At 39.8% G+C, this 16,035-nt stretch overlaps 2 protein-coding genes across 6 annotated transcripts; both read right to left on the reverse strand.

Moving 5' to 3' along the window:
- Positions 1-5: 5 nt before the first annotated feature.
- On the reverse strand, positions 6-3,790 carry LOC135240836 (glutathione S-transferase kappa 1-like). Of its 4 annotated transcripts, none has more exons than XM_064310828.1 (9): positions 3,290-3,790; positions 2,697-2,795; positions 2,418-2,489; positions 2,199-2,280; positions 1,792-1,920; positions 1,378-1,523; positions 1,127-1,243; positions 583-676; positions 6-146 (listed from the first exon to the last, which is right to left on the reverse strand). In XM_064310828.1, exons 3-9 carry the CDS (start codon positions 2,487-2,489, stop codon positions 97-99), a joined length of 690 nt encoding a protein of 229 aa, XP_064166898.1. In that variant the 5' UTR covers positions 2,697-2,795; positions 3,290-3,790; the 3' UTR covers positions 6-96. The 4 variants fall into 4 exon arrangements, with proteins under 4 accessions (XP_064166898.1, XP_064166916.1, XP_064166907.1 ...); XM_064310846.1 differs by having other exon boundaries at positions 2,418-2,502; XM_064310837.1 differs by lacking the exon at positions 3,290-3,790 and adding an exon at positions 3,133-3,277 and having other exon boundaries at positions 2,418-2,502.
- A 967-nt stretch (positions 3,791-4,757) lies between these two features.
- Positions 4,758-15,576, reverse strand: rap1gapl (RAP1 GTPase activating protein-like). 2 transcript variants are annotated; one of them, XM_064309764.1, is made up of 19 exons: positions 13,212-15,576; positions 12,945-12,971; positions 12,721-12,811; positions 12,591-12,626; positions 12,446-12,493; positions 12,044-12,235; positions 11,848-11,945; positions 11,564-11,642; positions 11,293-11,346; positions 9,959-10,042; positions 9,753-9,853; positions 9,183-9,312; positions 8,889-9,059; positions 8,628-8,699; positions 8,164-8,250; positions 7,887-8,042; positions 7,654-7,752; positions 7,285-7,316; positions 4,758-6,586 (listed from the first exon to the last, which is right to left on the reverse strand). In XM_064309764.1, exons 1-19 carry the CDS (start codon positions 13,280-13,282, stop codon positions 6,487-6,489), a joined length of 1,728 nt encoding a protein of 575 aa, XP_064165834.1. In that variant the 5' UTR covers positions 13,283-15,576; the 3' UTR covers positions 4,758-6,486. The 2 variants fall into 2 exon arrangements, with proteins under 2 accessions (XP_064165834.1, XP_064165843.1); XM_064309773.1 differs by lacking the exons at positions 12,945-12,971; positions 13,212-15,576 and having other exon boundaries at positions 12,044-12,186.
- Between the last annotated feature and the right edge of the window lie 459 nt (positions 15,577-16,035).

The following is a 16,035-nucleotide window of genomic DNA, read 5'->3' on the forward strand; positions in this document are numbered from 1 at the left end:
ACAAATCCTAGTTTGTGTGAGAGATTTATTAAAATCAGAAAACATTCTATTAAAATCACTACATTCCTTTCCACTGCAGACAGTTATGACTGAGGGTCACATTTTGGCACTCATCGTGGCCGGCTGAGGTCCCAACCACTGCTCCCCTGAAATATAAAGATGTACCGGATTGGACAGCAATTACGAGACATAAGCCGGTTGGATCTAGCTTTGAGATAATAAAAGAACAAATAAAAATAAAACAAAAGCAACTGTCACAGAAGGGGTAAACATCTCCACTGAAAGTGAATTCAGTAACTTCGCACAACCTAATGCTTTTCAGTTCTCACTACCATTCAGAACATTCTCTAGAATAAACTAATTTTCTTTGAACCTTTTAAATTTCACAGAATCTGATGTTTTATTTTTAGGTGCCATGTTAAAATAAGTACTTTTAGAAGACCAACATGGTAATGCCATCAACTGCCAATATAGATAACATCAATTCCAATAATTTAATTCCAATTTTTAGTGAGTCATCTGGAAGCACAGGACATTAAAAGTCAATTCTACCAGTAACACAAAGTGCATCAGTATAATCACCTATGCAGTGTGCCATGAGCTCGAATCGATCTGACCCAAAGAACATCTCCTTCTTCCCATTAACATGACAGATTATGAGAGGGAATCCAAATGCCTGCAGGTGAAAGAGAGAGACAGGTTGGCACTTTGCACAATTGCATTTTTAATAGCAATTATCTGTGCATTTATTTAAGAATCTCCACCTTAACTCAGGACTAACATTGTTCTGCTTACAGAACAAAGGTGCAAAAAGGTTGTAAAAGAGCCGTTCTATTTTGACCTAGCCAACTTCAATTCAAATTTTTTTTTCAACCATGTCATCATAAGTTCTCTTATTTCATTAATGTTAGCCATGGCCTGATCCATACCATTGGACAGTACTTTAACTTATTACAACCATCGAAATTGGACTTTAGTTCTTTGTACAGAAAGATAAATCCCTGTATTTGAGAACTTTACAGCACAGACTGTATTAGACAACTGAATTCTACTTTGTAGAAAACTGATGCAGGGAATCCACTACAGTGATGTGGATAAAAATCAAAGTGCAGCAAAACAGACTGACCCCATAACCTAATGCTTCCTGGGTTGAGCTCTTCAACTTTTCCTTGATTTTCGGAGAGCCTGCCAGTTTCAAAAGTTCCTCTATTTCATTGGCAGGAAGTCCAGCCTTCAGACCTGCCTGAGAAGGAGGGGGGGGGGGGCGCAACATGTAAAAAGTATAAAAGACATACTGGAGAGGCAGGACAAGCATAATAGCGCCTACTTAGAACATGGGAAAGTGAGACTAGAATCCTGTCACGGAGTCTCGGACACCTCAGAGATCGAGGCGGGGAGGGTGATGTCTTCGTCCCGACTCCATATTCTCATCCAAAGCTCCCTGGACACCTTCTCCACGTCGGCCTCTCTGCCTTCCCCGCTCTCGGCCACCGCCGTGACGAAGCGCATCGCCGGCAGGGAGCCTGAGGTGGATAACAGCACGCACGCACGCGCACGCACGCACGCACACGCGCACACACGATGACCGACTCCATAGGCCTACAGTGTGGATGCATTCTATTACAAATACATACATACATACACTCAATGAATGCTCCAATCCAGAGCAAAGTACAGTAGTTCCCATTTGACAGTGTATACATCACATTTCAGGATAGCTTTTATAACCATTTTTGGAAATTTTGGAATAAAACAAAGGAAGGTTGAGCAAAAGGAGCCAGAAAGGCGCACCTTTCTCAAACATAGCTTCGAAGGGGTTTGCAGGGAAGGCGAGAGGGACGCCAAAGTACTGTGCCAGCCGCGTCAAGTCTTTCCCCATGTAAGCAAACTTGTTGGGGACGAGACCTGGAGGTTTGTTGCCTACCAAAAAAGCAAGCGCATTAATGATTAGTTCAGTCATCACATTACAGAAGCAATAGCGCATGAAAGAGAAATACGTCGCGGATAAAATCAAGAATACAACATTACAATGATTCAGCAGTCCCCATCATAATATACACAAGTACAGAAACATTACCAGCTGTCGTGACAATAAATCATGCATGACATAAAGTGTAACGTCACAGAATATATATATATATATATATTTTTCATTTTTGTAATGTTTTAGCCTACTCGGTATTTATTTCAACACGCACCTGATCCCTGCATGATTCCACCCAAAAAGGCTGGGCGGAGTTTAAGGTCAATATTCCACACATTCCTGTAGCGACAGAGTACCTAAATTAAAGGTAGTTAATAAGTTAATAAGTTTTGCATACTGCTAAAATACTCAACAAAAAAATCGTAAAGGGTATGTTTGTAACTTTGTTACAACATTTAAAGAATCAGAACAAGGCCTTGCAAAATCCACTGACCTCGAATCCCAACCAAGTGTAAGGAGATACAACATCATAGAAGAGTTCAATCACTTTTCTGGTACCCGCCATCTGAAAATGGATTCTGGAAGTAAATGTATGCACTGAACAAATTCCTTCTGAAAATGCATAACGTGGTAAGGTAGGCTAATCAGTTCTAGAAATATTTTTTTTAAAATGAATAGCGCATAACCACATATGCGGTCTTGTATTGCAATCAAGGATGTTGCTAGGGCGAAGAAAAAAGAAAAAAAAAAACATAGCAAGCACAAAATATACCTCAAACAACTTGTGCGCGCCGTTTTAACCGTGTTAATTCCGTCTTTATTCGTTCGCACAGTTGAAGTTCAGATTTTACGTCCCGCCGGTGTCGTTGGGCTGCAGAGTAGGGGGCGGGTAAGAGAAACTGTGTCAAAGGTTCAACTTAGTAGTATCAACGTTAACTTCGCGAGTTCCACCGCCCCCCATCTTGTCACTATCTAATTTGTGTCTGACAGCAAATTTCTTCATGCATTTACAGATATTTGCAAATTATCCGACAAGTCCCCGAATAAGAAATACATTTTACATTTCCGTAAATTAAATTTAGCTAGCTAGCTAACGCAGCGAAGTGCAAAATGCGATTAATATTTTATATGTTATTGCACGCATATAGGCAGTACAGTACTTTACTAGATAAAATAAATGTTCCCGTTAGCCAGGCTGTAATTCGTACATTAAATAGTGCTGTTTCTGCTCAGAATATTCACCCACGACCCAGAAAAACCAGTATCCATTTTGGCTCTTAGGCTGAGGAAAATATCGCAAATGTAACTTCCACACGCCGCATTGCTGCCCCCAACGGTACTGGAGTGCAACTGCCAAATTATTACCAGAATGCGTTCCCGTTGCATTTTTTTCCAGTCTGTTGGTTCCCTCTCAATCTCCCTTGCCGAGTTCACCAAGGTATTCAACGTGCTTGCAAATGGGGTTCGCATTACATACGTTAGGTCCAAAATCCGCCCACAACACGAATTTGAACGCAACAAAGTCCCTTGTGCTGTGCCCATAACTAAAACAATGTGCAAAATAACAACATACTATAAACAAATGTTTATTATAAAGACACAAACTAAACCAAAAAAAAAAACAGTTGTAGGTGTTGGACAAAACAGGTTAGGCCAAAGCAGGGCCTACTACAGAACCCTAGTCTGCAGCAAATAGTCATCTTTCTCCCGATGAAAACAAGAAATGAGTCTTCCACAGGTTTCCTAATCTGACCTAAAACCTAACAAAAACATGCACATAAAAGAAACTACACTGTTCAAACACCATACATTCAGACAAACAAGAAATAACCCAAACAGAATCTACAACATTGTGCAGGATACAGCCACAAACTGCTCACAAAAGCCTTTTTGTAGGGAAACCTGCAGGTGAAGCCAATTAGGAGCTTGTTAAGGTGAGCACAGGAAGAAAGAGAGCACAGATCACATGCAGGGGCTTAGCACAAGCCCCTGCTTGTAACACATGTCCGTACCCTCAGTTATATTGTAAATACGTGCCAATTACTATCGGAGCATAATAAACCAATCAGGATAACTTTTCTCCCAGCAGAGGTATTTTGGTTAGAATGTTTTGTCCGTCTTTTTACCTCCCAGTGCCGTGGGAAATTCTGATATTAATGTATATCACTTCCCCAGAAGAAATTAAATCTTTCATATTTTTTTGTTAAAAACATAGCTTTATAAAAATACAGGCAATCTGCTTTAAAAGTTTACCTATCCCTATCCCAGTACATACTGGTTCACTTAAAGCACAAATGTATCTTTAATTTTCTTTAAAATTGCAGGTGAAAGAGAGAAAGAGAGACAGATTGGCACTTGGCACCTTGCCATCCCTTATGTCCCTTCAGTTGGCAGGGCAAACAAAAAAAATTATTTCCGCAAATTGCAATATAAATATTGTGATCAATGTATTAATTAAACCTTAAAGAAACATATAGTGGAGAATAGATGTATGGAGAACCAGATCTGCCACAATAATAAATAAATAAATAAATTAATTAATTAATAAAAGTCTGTGCAAATAATTAAAATAATAAGTAATTGTACACAGAAATAAATAAATGAATAGAATTGTTCAAAAGGCGGAGAGCAGTGCTGAGAGAAGTTATCAGAGAAGACAAAGGTGCTCCTCTGTCAGAACAGAGGCTCTTGCACTGGATGGTGGAGACAGTTTCCTTTGCCTATGCAAGATAAGGTTCTTGCCAGCCAGTTTTTGTTCAGTTAACATTCAGAGTTGCGTGGTGGTGGGGTAATGTTAACAATTGCAGGAAAGTCAACAATCACTCACGTCAGCTCACGTCACAGAACATTTCTTTATTGTACTTTCAGCACTACAAACAGGTGCTAAACATTAGACAATGCCAATTCAGCACTACATTCATAGGCCTATATGCTCTCACATTGTGATAAATTAAATAGGCTATCACCAATAAAACATTTGAGACCTATGTAAAAACAAAAAAAAACATAACAAAATGGCTTATAATAACTACAAAATAGACTTTGCATAATAAAACAAAATATACTTTGGCCTATTACAAATACAACAGACTGTGGCCAAGCATAAATAAGACAGATATCTCTCTAATTAAAATGTTGGCCAATAGGCTAAGCAAAACAAAATAGGCATAGGCCTGTAATGACTCAAGTGAGTTCTTTTTTTTCCTTTGGAAGTGCACTTTCAAAACGTAGAGTACATCAATGGACTCCACATTCAATGAATTTCTGATCTTTGCAACAAATTGTCCGCAGACAGAAAACACTCTCTAAGCCTCCACGAATGTAGCCTGGATTGTGTTGTATATGTTTTTATTATTTGGTGCCCGACGTTGGGCTGAGCATATCCAATTCCCACGCCATTTTAGAAGGGCCCATCGCCCGCAACCGCAGCCGCGTTCATGCGCTAAACCCGCTGCCAATTTAGGAGATTGTGGACATCCATGGTTCTCCTCCAGCTGCCCCTTACACACCACAGACTTCAGATGAGCCTGCATAGAGCAGAGCCTGCGGCTTTAGCAGGCAGTCCACGGGTGTCATAATGGCCAGTAGGGGTCACTAGATAGTGATTAATGTGGACCCCCCTGCCGGACTGAATCCTCCCATACCCTTGGTGACACAGTCGCCAGTTTCGTGTTGCCATATGGAGACGCCAGCCACACTCGGGCACTGCAATGGTCCGGACTCGATCCGAGGCCATGAGGCTCATCCATGCACCGTAGCGTGGTGGTTTAACCAAGCCACAGTCTCAGATGTTTTAACAATATTGTTCTTTTTATGCCGTCGAAACGTAACCAGACTGGGCTATCAGCTGACTCATTCGGCTGAGACGTTGGGTTCACGGGCATGGATGCGTCTTTTGGTCAGGCGACGAATCCGGACCATCCCACTGATGACTGTGGCATGCAGCCATGCAGAGTGGTAGGCTTAAAGCCGACCATATGTCAGCCAGGGAGGGAGGATTTGGTTGGTGGGATTGTCCTTGACTGCGCTCAGACACATACTTCATTCCTTATCCCCTCGTCCTTGTCCTCAGTCCAGCTAAAAATGAAGACTAAATAGGTTCCTCACAGGATGCCCCACGGTACATACTCAATTGTTCAACTACCATTGAAACTTTTTTTTTTGATTTTTAAAAAATAAATATTCTAAATATTCTTAATCTAGTACAAATGCATCACAGAGCTCTTTGGTTTTCAAGGCTGAACTGGTGTCTTAGGATTTAAATGACCGATGCTTAGTAATGCTATAGCTGAAGAATAGTTAAATGTGACATACAAAAGCATGGACATTTGTTTAATTCAGATTACAGAATACAGTCATTGTTACAGCCTATCAATGTGAGTTATGTATTTTTCCTCAAATGGTTTACTCAGTTTACTATAATTTATAATAATAAAAATACCTGTGCTGTACATCCAATAAATATCCCTCTCATTACATATTTGCCAATGTGTAAGAGAAGTACATTCTCAATTAGGAGCACTGTGCCTTTAAAGCACAGTGAACATACAGTTTATTGTTGTCTACTCATCCTCTTGTGGACTGTTTTGACCTTTACCATCTCCATTATTGGGACTGCCATTCAGCTGAAGGTTGGGTCCCGACTGCTTATTGCTTGATTCACTGAAATACATAAGAATAACAGGTCAATGTTGCTTTCTGTCAGGCAGTCTCTCAGTCTCCTGATCACATTTGAAGTGAGTTGTAGGCCTAAAAAGGTTTAATTGACTAGGTACGTATGGAGGTAGCTGATCTCAATGAGTTTCAAAGGCTGGATTTTGTGTATTGCCTAAATCCATTTTGACCCAATTTTGTATAGCGTCCAACTGCCGACCAGAATTTTCCAACACATTGTTTTGAGTGCTCCATCAACTTTCCTATAATATAAAACTCACAGTATAAGTCCGGAAACATACCCTATGTATGTATGCCAACGCTGATGCTTTCACGCTTTCAGTTGTGCTCTAAAATGTGTCACCGGAAATACTTAACGCAAGGCAAGCGTGAACTGCACCATCAACCTTCGCAGCGATGGGCACTGTGGCAGGTAACAACAGGCCGAAGCCATCTTCGATCTTCCGCTCAGTCTTTCACAACTGTCCTGGATCGCCCCCTTGAGGTGTCGGGTTTATTAGCTCCACAGGGACATAAGAATGGACGCTGAGTATGGATAACCAGCTGTGCGTTTGCGGTGCGTCAGCCTGGCTTTGTCACTTGCGTTCACGTACATACGCAGGGTGTGTTCCCGGCCTAACTCGGGACATAATGTGACATCATTGTGGTAAATGTGTTAGTCTGTGTCCATGCTGTGTCCACCTCACCTTTCTCCTTCTTTATCTGCTCCAGGTGATGTCTAAAGAGAATAAAGTGAAATTTAAAATATTAAGAATTTTTAATAGAAAAAAAAATCAACCATACAATACATGTATACATATGAGTATATAATCTTTCAGTCTGCATAAATGTTATATTAGCTACTAATGCTTTTGATAAGTATGTTCACATATAAATAACCTGTACCAGTATGAACAATGGCAAATAGAGTCATATTCATGTATAACAATGTCAGCTATTTTAGCCATGTGTAGTGATTATTTCATCCCCTGCTGTAGTAACTAATAGGATGCAAATCTGACTTAAGTATTTTTCTCTGCATGCAAAGCGCCCAGAAATTGCACAGGCACACTTACACCATGGAATACTCGAGGCTTCTGTGGTGGCCCCCCTATGCCTGTCTTTTTAGGTACCCCCAGGGTGTCAAAAGAGTGACTGCGTACCCTGATTGCCCTCTGAAAAAAAGAGAAGCTGGATAAGATTATATTATAGGCATGTACAGTATATTATAAAATATTGTGACTGTGTGAATATAAAAAAAATCATGGGTAAAAGAACAAAAAACAGCAACAGAGTAAAAAAAAAGTACCTTGAAGTTTTCAATGAACCCACCACCTCCTTCCGACCCGCCCCTAACCCCATCAGAAAGAGCGAGAGCTGGAGGGGTCGGCTCTCCCAGCATGCACTGGGACTGTGAGGACAGCTCTGATCTCAGTCCCTCCAGGAGAGATGAACGAGTACGAAGCTCATGGAGAAAAAGAGAGATTTACAGCAACTTGTAGACTGAGTATTACACAACATGAATTAATTCCACTGTGCAGTGATGGTGGGAATTGCAGGGTTTTTTTTTTGCAGTTTTCATTTACCTCCAATCTGCTGAATCGTTCAGCCTTGTAGCAGGAAATCTCTGCATTGATAAGTTTGGTCAAAAGGAATTCTCTAAAGCCAGGACACTATGTGGGATAGTGAGAGAAAGAGTGTAGATTAATTCAGCATGCACACTATCTGACTGTTCAAAGTCTACTGCATTGTGCTTGCTACTTCTGTTTGCAGACCAGGGTGAGCTGGGAATGTTTAATTGAAAAAACACCCACCCACACACACACACACGCACACACACACACACACCCACCCACACGCACACACACGCACACACACACACACACACATTCACACACCTTGCCAATATGCCAATATGACAGGGCCCCTAAAAGATTTCCAACCCCCACCCCCTCTTGTGTGCAGGCCTGTTTAGAGTTTTACAATCAAACATTACAACCAAACTGACATAATTCACACAAATTAAGGCGAGTTAAGCCCTTCTTTTCACCTCTGTGAAAATAGGTGGATCTGGGAGGGGAGGACCAAATGGTGGAACGTCCTCTCTTGCTGTGACTGACACCTGTTGATGGTAAATAATCAGGTATAAATCACAAGGAGAAATTCTTCTGTTCATGTTTACACGAGGCCAGTTAGGCCATTAGTTAATGTAAAGAAAGCTGTTTCAGAAAAGAAAAAAGAAAAAAGCTTTTGCTAATATTGCTTCAAACTATTTTAATATTTCGTCTCCTTTTGCCTGTACAGCTCTCACCTGAAATGTTGCACCTTTTGCTTCCTCGCCCCTACTTCCTTTTAGCATCCGCCTGACGACTATGAAACAATGCAGGAAGTGAGAGCTGATGATGTCAGAGATAAAAGGGGCTGGACCTTCCTGGTAAACCAACGCAACAATATCATTTCCAATGTGCCTTTTTCTCTGCAGCTAAAAGAAAGGAAAAATTGATGAAATAAGAGATTTAGTTAATATTCAGGATGTGCTCGTATCTGAATTTAAAATTAGAAATAAAAACAAAAGGTCAGAACTCTAGTTTTGTCTCTGACTAACTTGCTGCGTGTCACCCTCTGTGAAGGGCAGTTTGGTAGCCACATGAAACATTATTTCTCTCCCGTGGAAGGAAGTGACAACTGCATCGCTTCCTGTCTGACCATGACACACATCCAAACCTCCTCGGAACCTAGGCGAGAAAGAATGAACATAGTGTTAATCCTGGACAGTCACCATTTAAATTGGCCCTGACGCATGAAAATGATAACATAGCACAGAGACAGTTCAATACAGGACCCTCGCTAGTGAGGTGAAAGGAGGTGACAGTTCTTGGTTCCCATGGCTAAGAGGGGCCCGCAGCTTTAAAAAATTCTGTTTGTTTTATTAAAAAAAGGGGGGCCAAAATTCCTAGCTGTGCCCCTGGTTCAATATACTATGCAACATTTTTTATGTACATAAAATGTCCAGTGTTCATTCAACCCTACTCCTTTAACTAAGTCTAATGGGGACCAAATGTTATCTATTAAGAGTTGAATTAACCTAACTCTAGAAATGTTGTGACATCCATACTATAGCATTTATCTTTTCGATTTTGTTTTTTGTAGTAGTAGTAGTTGTTGTTTTTGTTACCCTGTGAAGCCCTGCAGTTTCACTGTTTCCCCCAAAATTGACAGAAAAGCTTGAAACTCCTCACTTTCTTCATTGTTACTAAGTATATCTTCTTCTGTGAGCTACAACAGAGGGTAAAAGTGGGGAAGAAATGTCAGTTACAGGATAAACACAGAAAACAATTCTTTAGGTAGCTTTGTCTACATAGTTAAATTCCTTTATCTCACCTGTCCCTCTTTCTGGTACAAAACACCAAACTTGAAATTCTGTGACACTCTGTGCTCATCGAATGCTGTGATAAGTTCTGGTGCCTGAAAGACAGAGTGAAAGAGCAAGAGAGAAACCAGGCATGAGAAAAAAAGTGCATCTGCTCACAATCTGCAAAAATCATACAGATTAGCTGAACATAGCTCATGAAAAGCATCCAAGCATTTCTTCAGTAGCTATGGCTACAATACCGCATACTTCTGAGTAAATGAGTAAATCTGAATTAAATTGGGAGCCTTTGTCTTAATGTAAAACTTATACCATTAATAAAAAAGGAATAATATAATTTGACACATGAAAAAAAAAAAAAATACAATCCATACTGATACCAAGAGCTGTGTTTTGTTTGCTGAGACATTAGTGGAATATAAACACACTCTAACACGGCCAAAGCATGTTAATATGAGACTAATAGAATTTTTAATATATATATTTTAAAAATAAAATTTGGTGAAATGTTGCTGTTTGGTTTGGGAAAATAGGTGGGCGATCATGAAATATAAGCTCTCATTCAGAGTGAATAAAAAACAACATCAGCAACTAGCAATAACTGGAGGAGTCTATCAATTCAAACTCTTTCTGAGAATATTAAGGTATATGGAAAGACCACCAGGAAAGATATTAAAATAGAAAAACTAAGACTAGAAACAGAAATAATAATAGAAAAAATGGCTGAAGAATTTAAAAAAACAACCATATTTGAAAATCTTAATAAGGGATACATGTTCTTGTAAATATCCCTTTCAAAACAGTAACTTTTTTTTGCTATTTAACAAAAGGATATGATTGTCTCGCTCACTAATAAATCATCTGCACTATTAATGCAAAATAACTAATTTCACCCTCTGAAATGTAACATTAGCTTTTAGAAACTGTAGTCCACTTTGTTATTTCACATTATTCATGTCATACCCTAACCTAGATTGTGTTCCAATATATTTTTGAGTCTTGGCACATGAAATGTTCCATTGCCCCAGAAAGAAAGCTAATTAGCTGACATATTTTTCTTTTGTGTTTATAATTTGAACACAGTGAATTCAATAATGAAAACAGTCTCGTACATAGTTTGAGAGAGAGGAGGTGTAAGACAGAGTGAGTGAGTGAGGGAGAAAGAGAGGGAGGGAGGGGAATAGCGAGAGAGCAAGAGAGAGGGAGAGAGCAAGAGAGAGCAAGACAGCCAGAGAGTGTGTGTGACAGAGAGAGAGAGAGAGAGAGAGATGGAGGGGGAGGGGGAGAGCGTGAGAGAGTTGCTTGCATTAAATTGTTAAGGACAGATGGGGAGTGAAGAACATACCTTGAGGTAACTGACAGCCTCAAATTGGGACACAGTAACAGACTCACACAACATCTAGAAGAAAAATAAAGCAAAAATAGTTATGATATTAATTATTGCAGTGCATATGTTTACTAACACTATAAGAGTGATCATGAAAATCTGCCTGTTGAATATAATTATGTTCCGCAACACAAGATAATAAATAAGGCCAATCTATTCATAATGACACACATTAGGAAGCTTTTGGTAAAAGTAGAAGCTATGGCAATGCAACTGCCAATAAAAGTACCTTAGCCAGCTCAATAGCAGTAGGGAAGTGTTGGAAGAGAGAGAGAGAGAAAATGCCTTGCAGAGTGCATTCTTTCATTCTGAGAAACAAAAGAGAGGGATTCAGAAGCAATGAAAGTGAACTAAGTTAACTGCTGCTTTTAGGAACGTGAATTAGTTTGACTCAGACAGAGCACCATGCTTTACATTTTAAAACTACAACTCCTAGCACCGAAAGCACAAAGGCTCAGTCAGAAAACCACATTCTATTATGATAATAATCACAGCATAATAATTCATATGGACCTCAGTATGACTCTCAGTCTTTTTTCCTCTTCTTCCAAACAAACAGAGAGAACAAGCGGTCCTAGCGAAGGGTCAACTGCTGTGAATGAGTTATGATACTAAAAAAGAGAGAGATGCTCAATATATTATGTTGTATGGCATACTTAGCAGCAGAATAAATACATAAATAGATAAACAAAAAGAGCTCTAGATTCACCTTGGGTCTGAACCATTCTCTGTAGATCTTTGCTTCACTGTCTCGTTCCATAATGTCATAACTCTCTACTTCGAGTCCAGGGACAGAAGAGGTGGGGCTGGTCTCAACAAACTTTTCAAAGGGAGGATCTATCCAGTAGCCTCCTGATTTTGGGGGGAGAATCAAGGGGAGGGTGCTGCTTATCTTTAAAAGCTGTAATTTCAGAATAAGACTGCAGGTTACACGGGTGCTACTGCTGTTCGTCCAAACTGTCATCTTACAGCACGTTTCTACTTTGTGATCAAGTGTTAAGGCAAATTTCATTCATGAATTTGAGTTATAGGAAAGATTATTGCTAGCAAAAACGGTAACATATTAGTTGCTGAATTTTGCTGACATTAATGGTCAGTAAAGCCATTTTACCTTCAATGGGGGAGGGAACGCACATCGCTGTTCATCGAGACGACTTCCCTGTTAAAAAAAAGAAAAGATGATATCAGAACAAGATTGTTCATTTATAAGAGAATTCTGGTAACCTTAGTGACACCTGTGATATTGACAGAATTACCTGAAGCTTCTCGATTATTTCAAAAAGGTCTGTGGACTGAAATAGAAAGGAGAGAGGGAAAAGTGTTTCTGATGAAGACTGATACAGAATAACATGGGGGGGGGGGGACTTTATAACTGTTATTAGTTACCCTCTGATTTGTGGTCGCAGTGAGTACAGATTTAGTCTCATTAGTGGGAGAGTCAAGTATGTCCAGGATGCTCCGCTCTATGGATTCTTGTCTGTGGCAAAGGATTAAGTCATTTAGAAAGTTCATTTATCAATTAACCATTAGAAGGACAACCAAGCTTGATAGTCATGGACTGATAAGACTGTAAACTGCAACACCTGAGAGAAGCAGATAATGTTACTCACCGCGCTTCACAGATGAACCTGTCCACCCTGTGAAAAAAGCCAACACATTGTTGATTTGACTGTGTGCTTTTTTCCTTCTAGAAACATCTATTAGCCAAACCATTCAGTTATCCTATATATGCATGCATAATGCTGTTACTGAGGTATTTTTAAATAAAAGCTCAGTTTTTTAATGAAATCATTGGTGATCACCGATCAGAACGTGTCATCTACCTTTTATTTATTATAATAGGTCATCTTTTTACCATACATAACTGATTAACTTACCCTCCGTAAGCACCAAAAGTGAAACTTCTCTTCCTGGAAAAGAATTTGTCATTTCTTCTCTCTTTCTCCATCTCTCTGTGTCAGTGTTGATGTGCTGTTGAGTCCAGTTTAATCAGCCTTTCAGGCAGTCAGTCAGTGTGATTACTGAATCAAATTCTCAGTCCCTCTCAGTCTCCCTCTTCTCTACCCCCTGCCTCTTTCTCATTTAATCTCTCTACTTCCTTTCCTCTGCCCTGCTGTTAGGGAGACTGACATAGTTAACTCCTTCACTGCCATAAGTGGATATAAACCGATATGACAGATATATAAATAAAGAGAATATACGGCATTTGCATCGAGGTATGCTGACGTGGTCAGACATGCACACGCAGTTACACACACTCTTGCAGACAAACGGTGAGACACCGAGCACAGAAACGGCTTGGGAAGAGGCTAAATGAAAGATCAGCTTTTAGACCTGTTACCCTTTGAGTCAGTAAAAATCATCAATTATTGACAACACACACTGAGAGAGGGGAGACCAAGACAGCAGGAGAGAGAGAGAGAGAGAGGGAGGGAGGGAGGGAGAGAGAGAGCTAGGAGAAGGAAGAAGAAGAGAAAGGAAGGGTGGTAAATGTAAAAGGAGACACAGGTATAAGAAAGGGGAAGGTGAGGAAAACCAGGGAAAGTGACATATAACGTAAAAGCATTTATAAAAACTGTTTAGTGCCTAATTCTATCCTTTGAAAGGTCAGAGTAGTCTGTTTGGTTTAGAAACCAGGCATAAAAAGGTCACCAATTTAAATTTATATCTGAAAGATATACTGAATATTTATTCTGGAATAAAATTAGCATAAATACCAAGTCAAAAGACCTGGAAGTTCCTCAGCAATCCCTGAAAAAAGCCTACTGCGTGCCATCACCCTGAGGGACAGACAGCACGTGCCAGACCAGGAAAAAACCTCTGGAAAATCTCCAAGCAGGGATTACGCAGGGAGCTATAAATGAGCAAGGGCAAATGTAGGAGAGAAACATGCAAACTATAGAACAGTGAGTTTCATTCAGTATGTTTCAGTCCTGGATATTGTCATATGCAGTATCACCCTGAAAGCTGGAATATTGTGTGGCCCCGTACAGAAATTAAATATATTGCACTATGCTGTAGACCTTCTTGCAAACTCAGGTCATTTCCATAAACAGGTCCTGTTGAAAACACAGGTCATACACAAGTTGAATGGCACCAGAAAATCAATTATTATATTATATTTCATTACAGGCACTTCATGCATGGGTGAGTCACAGAGCTTATATAGGACAGTGATGATCATCTGGTTCAGGTGTGCCCTCTTCCTAACTTCCTGGTCTGGAGAATTATATGGCTATGGCTCCCTCTGGTGGACGCATTGTGCTGCCTTCTACCACTTGACCCCACATGTGCAGCCCCTGGAAACAATGTTGGAGGACAAGCTACTTTCATTACTTGAAATGTATTTTCTTGCTTTTGACTACAAATGCAAACCAGAATGCCCTTAAGCCAGCCATTGTAAAGCTGTCTGGTCTTCAGAAACTTCTAGAATATCCATCGTTGTACATAAAAATAGTGTCGGAAAATGATTTCAGAAAAATGATCTCACCACACCTCGAGTTGGAGTAGAGTATTAGGATATGAGAAACAGCAATGGGAGAACACACACAGCACCGTTTCTGAGGGGTGCAGTATGCTTTCTCATGGGAGTTGGAGTTCACAAAAAGGTTTTATAGGGTTGTATCCTGCCGCATGAAGATTAATTTTGCATATATGCCCTTTGGCAAGAATTTTATTGGCTATAATCAAACAACAGAAACCAATATTTTCATAACCATAAGATCAAGATTACACAATCTTCTTGTGGCTAAAGTCATGTAACATTTCTATCGGCTGGTTTAATGCCTTTATATTTTTTATGGCAAGTAACAGGTGGCTGTAGCTATGATGCGATGAACGGTTATGAAAAATACACTGGTTATATGAACACAAAACGTATTCTAGGCGTGCAGCAAGCTTCGGCATATTCCATCAATTTAGGTCGCGTTTATCGTCTGCCCCTCCCAGAACCCTAGAAAGGGCCCTGGCCCCTCCTACACGTATCGTTCTCAAAGACAGTTTCAACTAGCATTTTCCATCAACAAAGGCACACTGAATTATATTCTTAAACGCACAATATTTAAGAAAATACGTCTTTGTTAGAGATGCATCACCCCATTCCACATTTCCCCCCAGAACACACAAAGGTGTGGCCAAAATAATGGAAACTATAAACTCTCTTTACAAAGAAGGGCGTGGATACTCAATGCTACCTAGAGTACATGCCTAATATTGCCTTCCGAAACTAATATTAGCCAAAATAATGTACAGTACACAAGGGAAACTTCTTACATTTTTCATATATTTTATATATATATATATATATATATATATATATATATATATATATATATATATATATATATATATATATATATGAACAGGCAGCCACAACTAGAGCATGTGAATGCAACTTTTTTGTTTTGTTTTGTTTTCCTGCGTCTTTTGTTTAGCTGACATTTCACATGTAAGCCTGTGGAATGTTAATTTCCATGTTAACAACTGCCTGGAGACCTGTTACCAAAGTGCTTCTCACTTAGTTCTGTCGACTAAAATCCCGCCATCCTGACGTCAAGTTCTGTTACTAGTTTTTTTTTTTATGTCGGCCATTGGTGGTTTGTTTATTTTCTTCAGGAATTTGAATTCGAAATGCTTTTACTCTGAAGTTCCACTCGTGACCGCTGCTCCGCGCCATTTGCAGGCCCTCTTTATTTACTGGAC

The sequence above is a fragment of the Anguilla rostrata genome, chromosome 1 (assembly GCF_018555375.3).
Source record: "Anguilla rostrata isolate EN2019 chromosome 1, ASM1855537v3, whole genome shotgun sequence".
In the NCBI taxonomy this organism is placed as follows: Eukaryota; Metazoa; Chordata; class Actinopteri; order Anguilliformes; family Anguillidae; genus Anguilla; species Anguilla rostrata.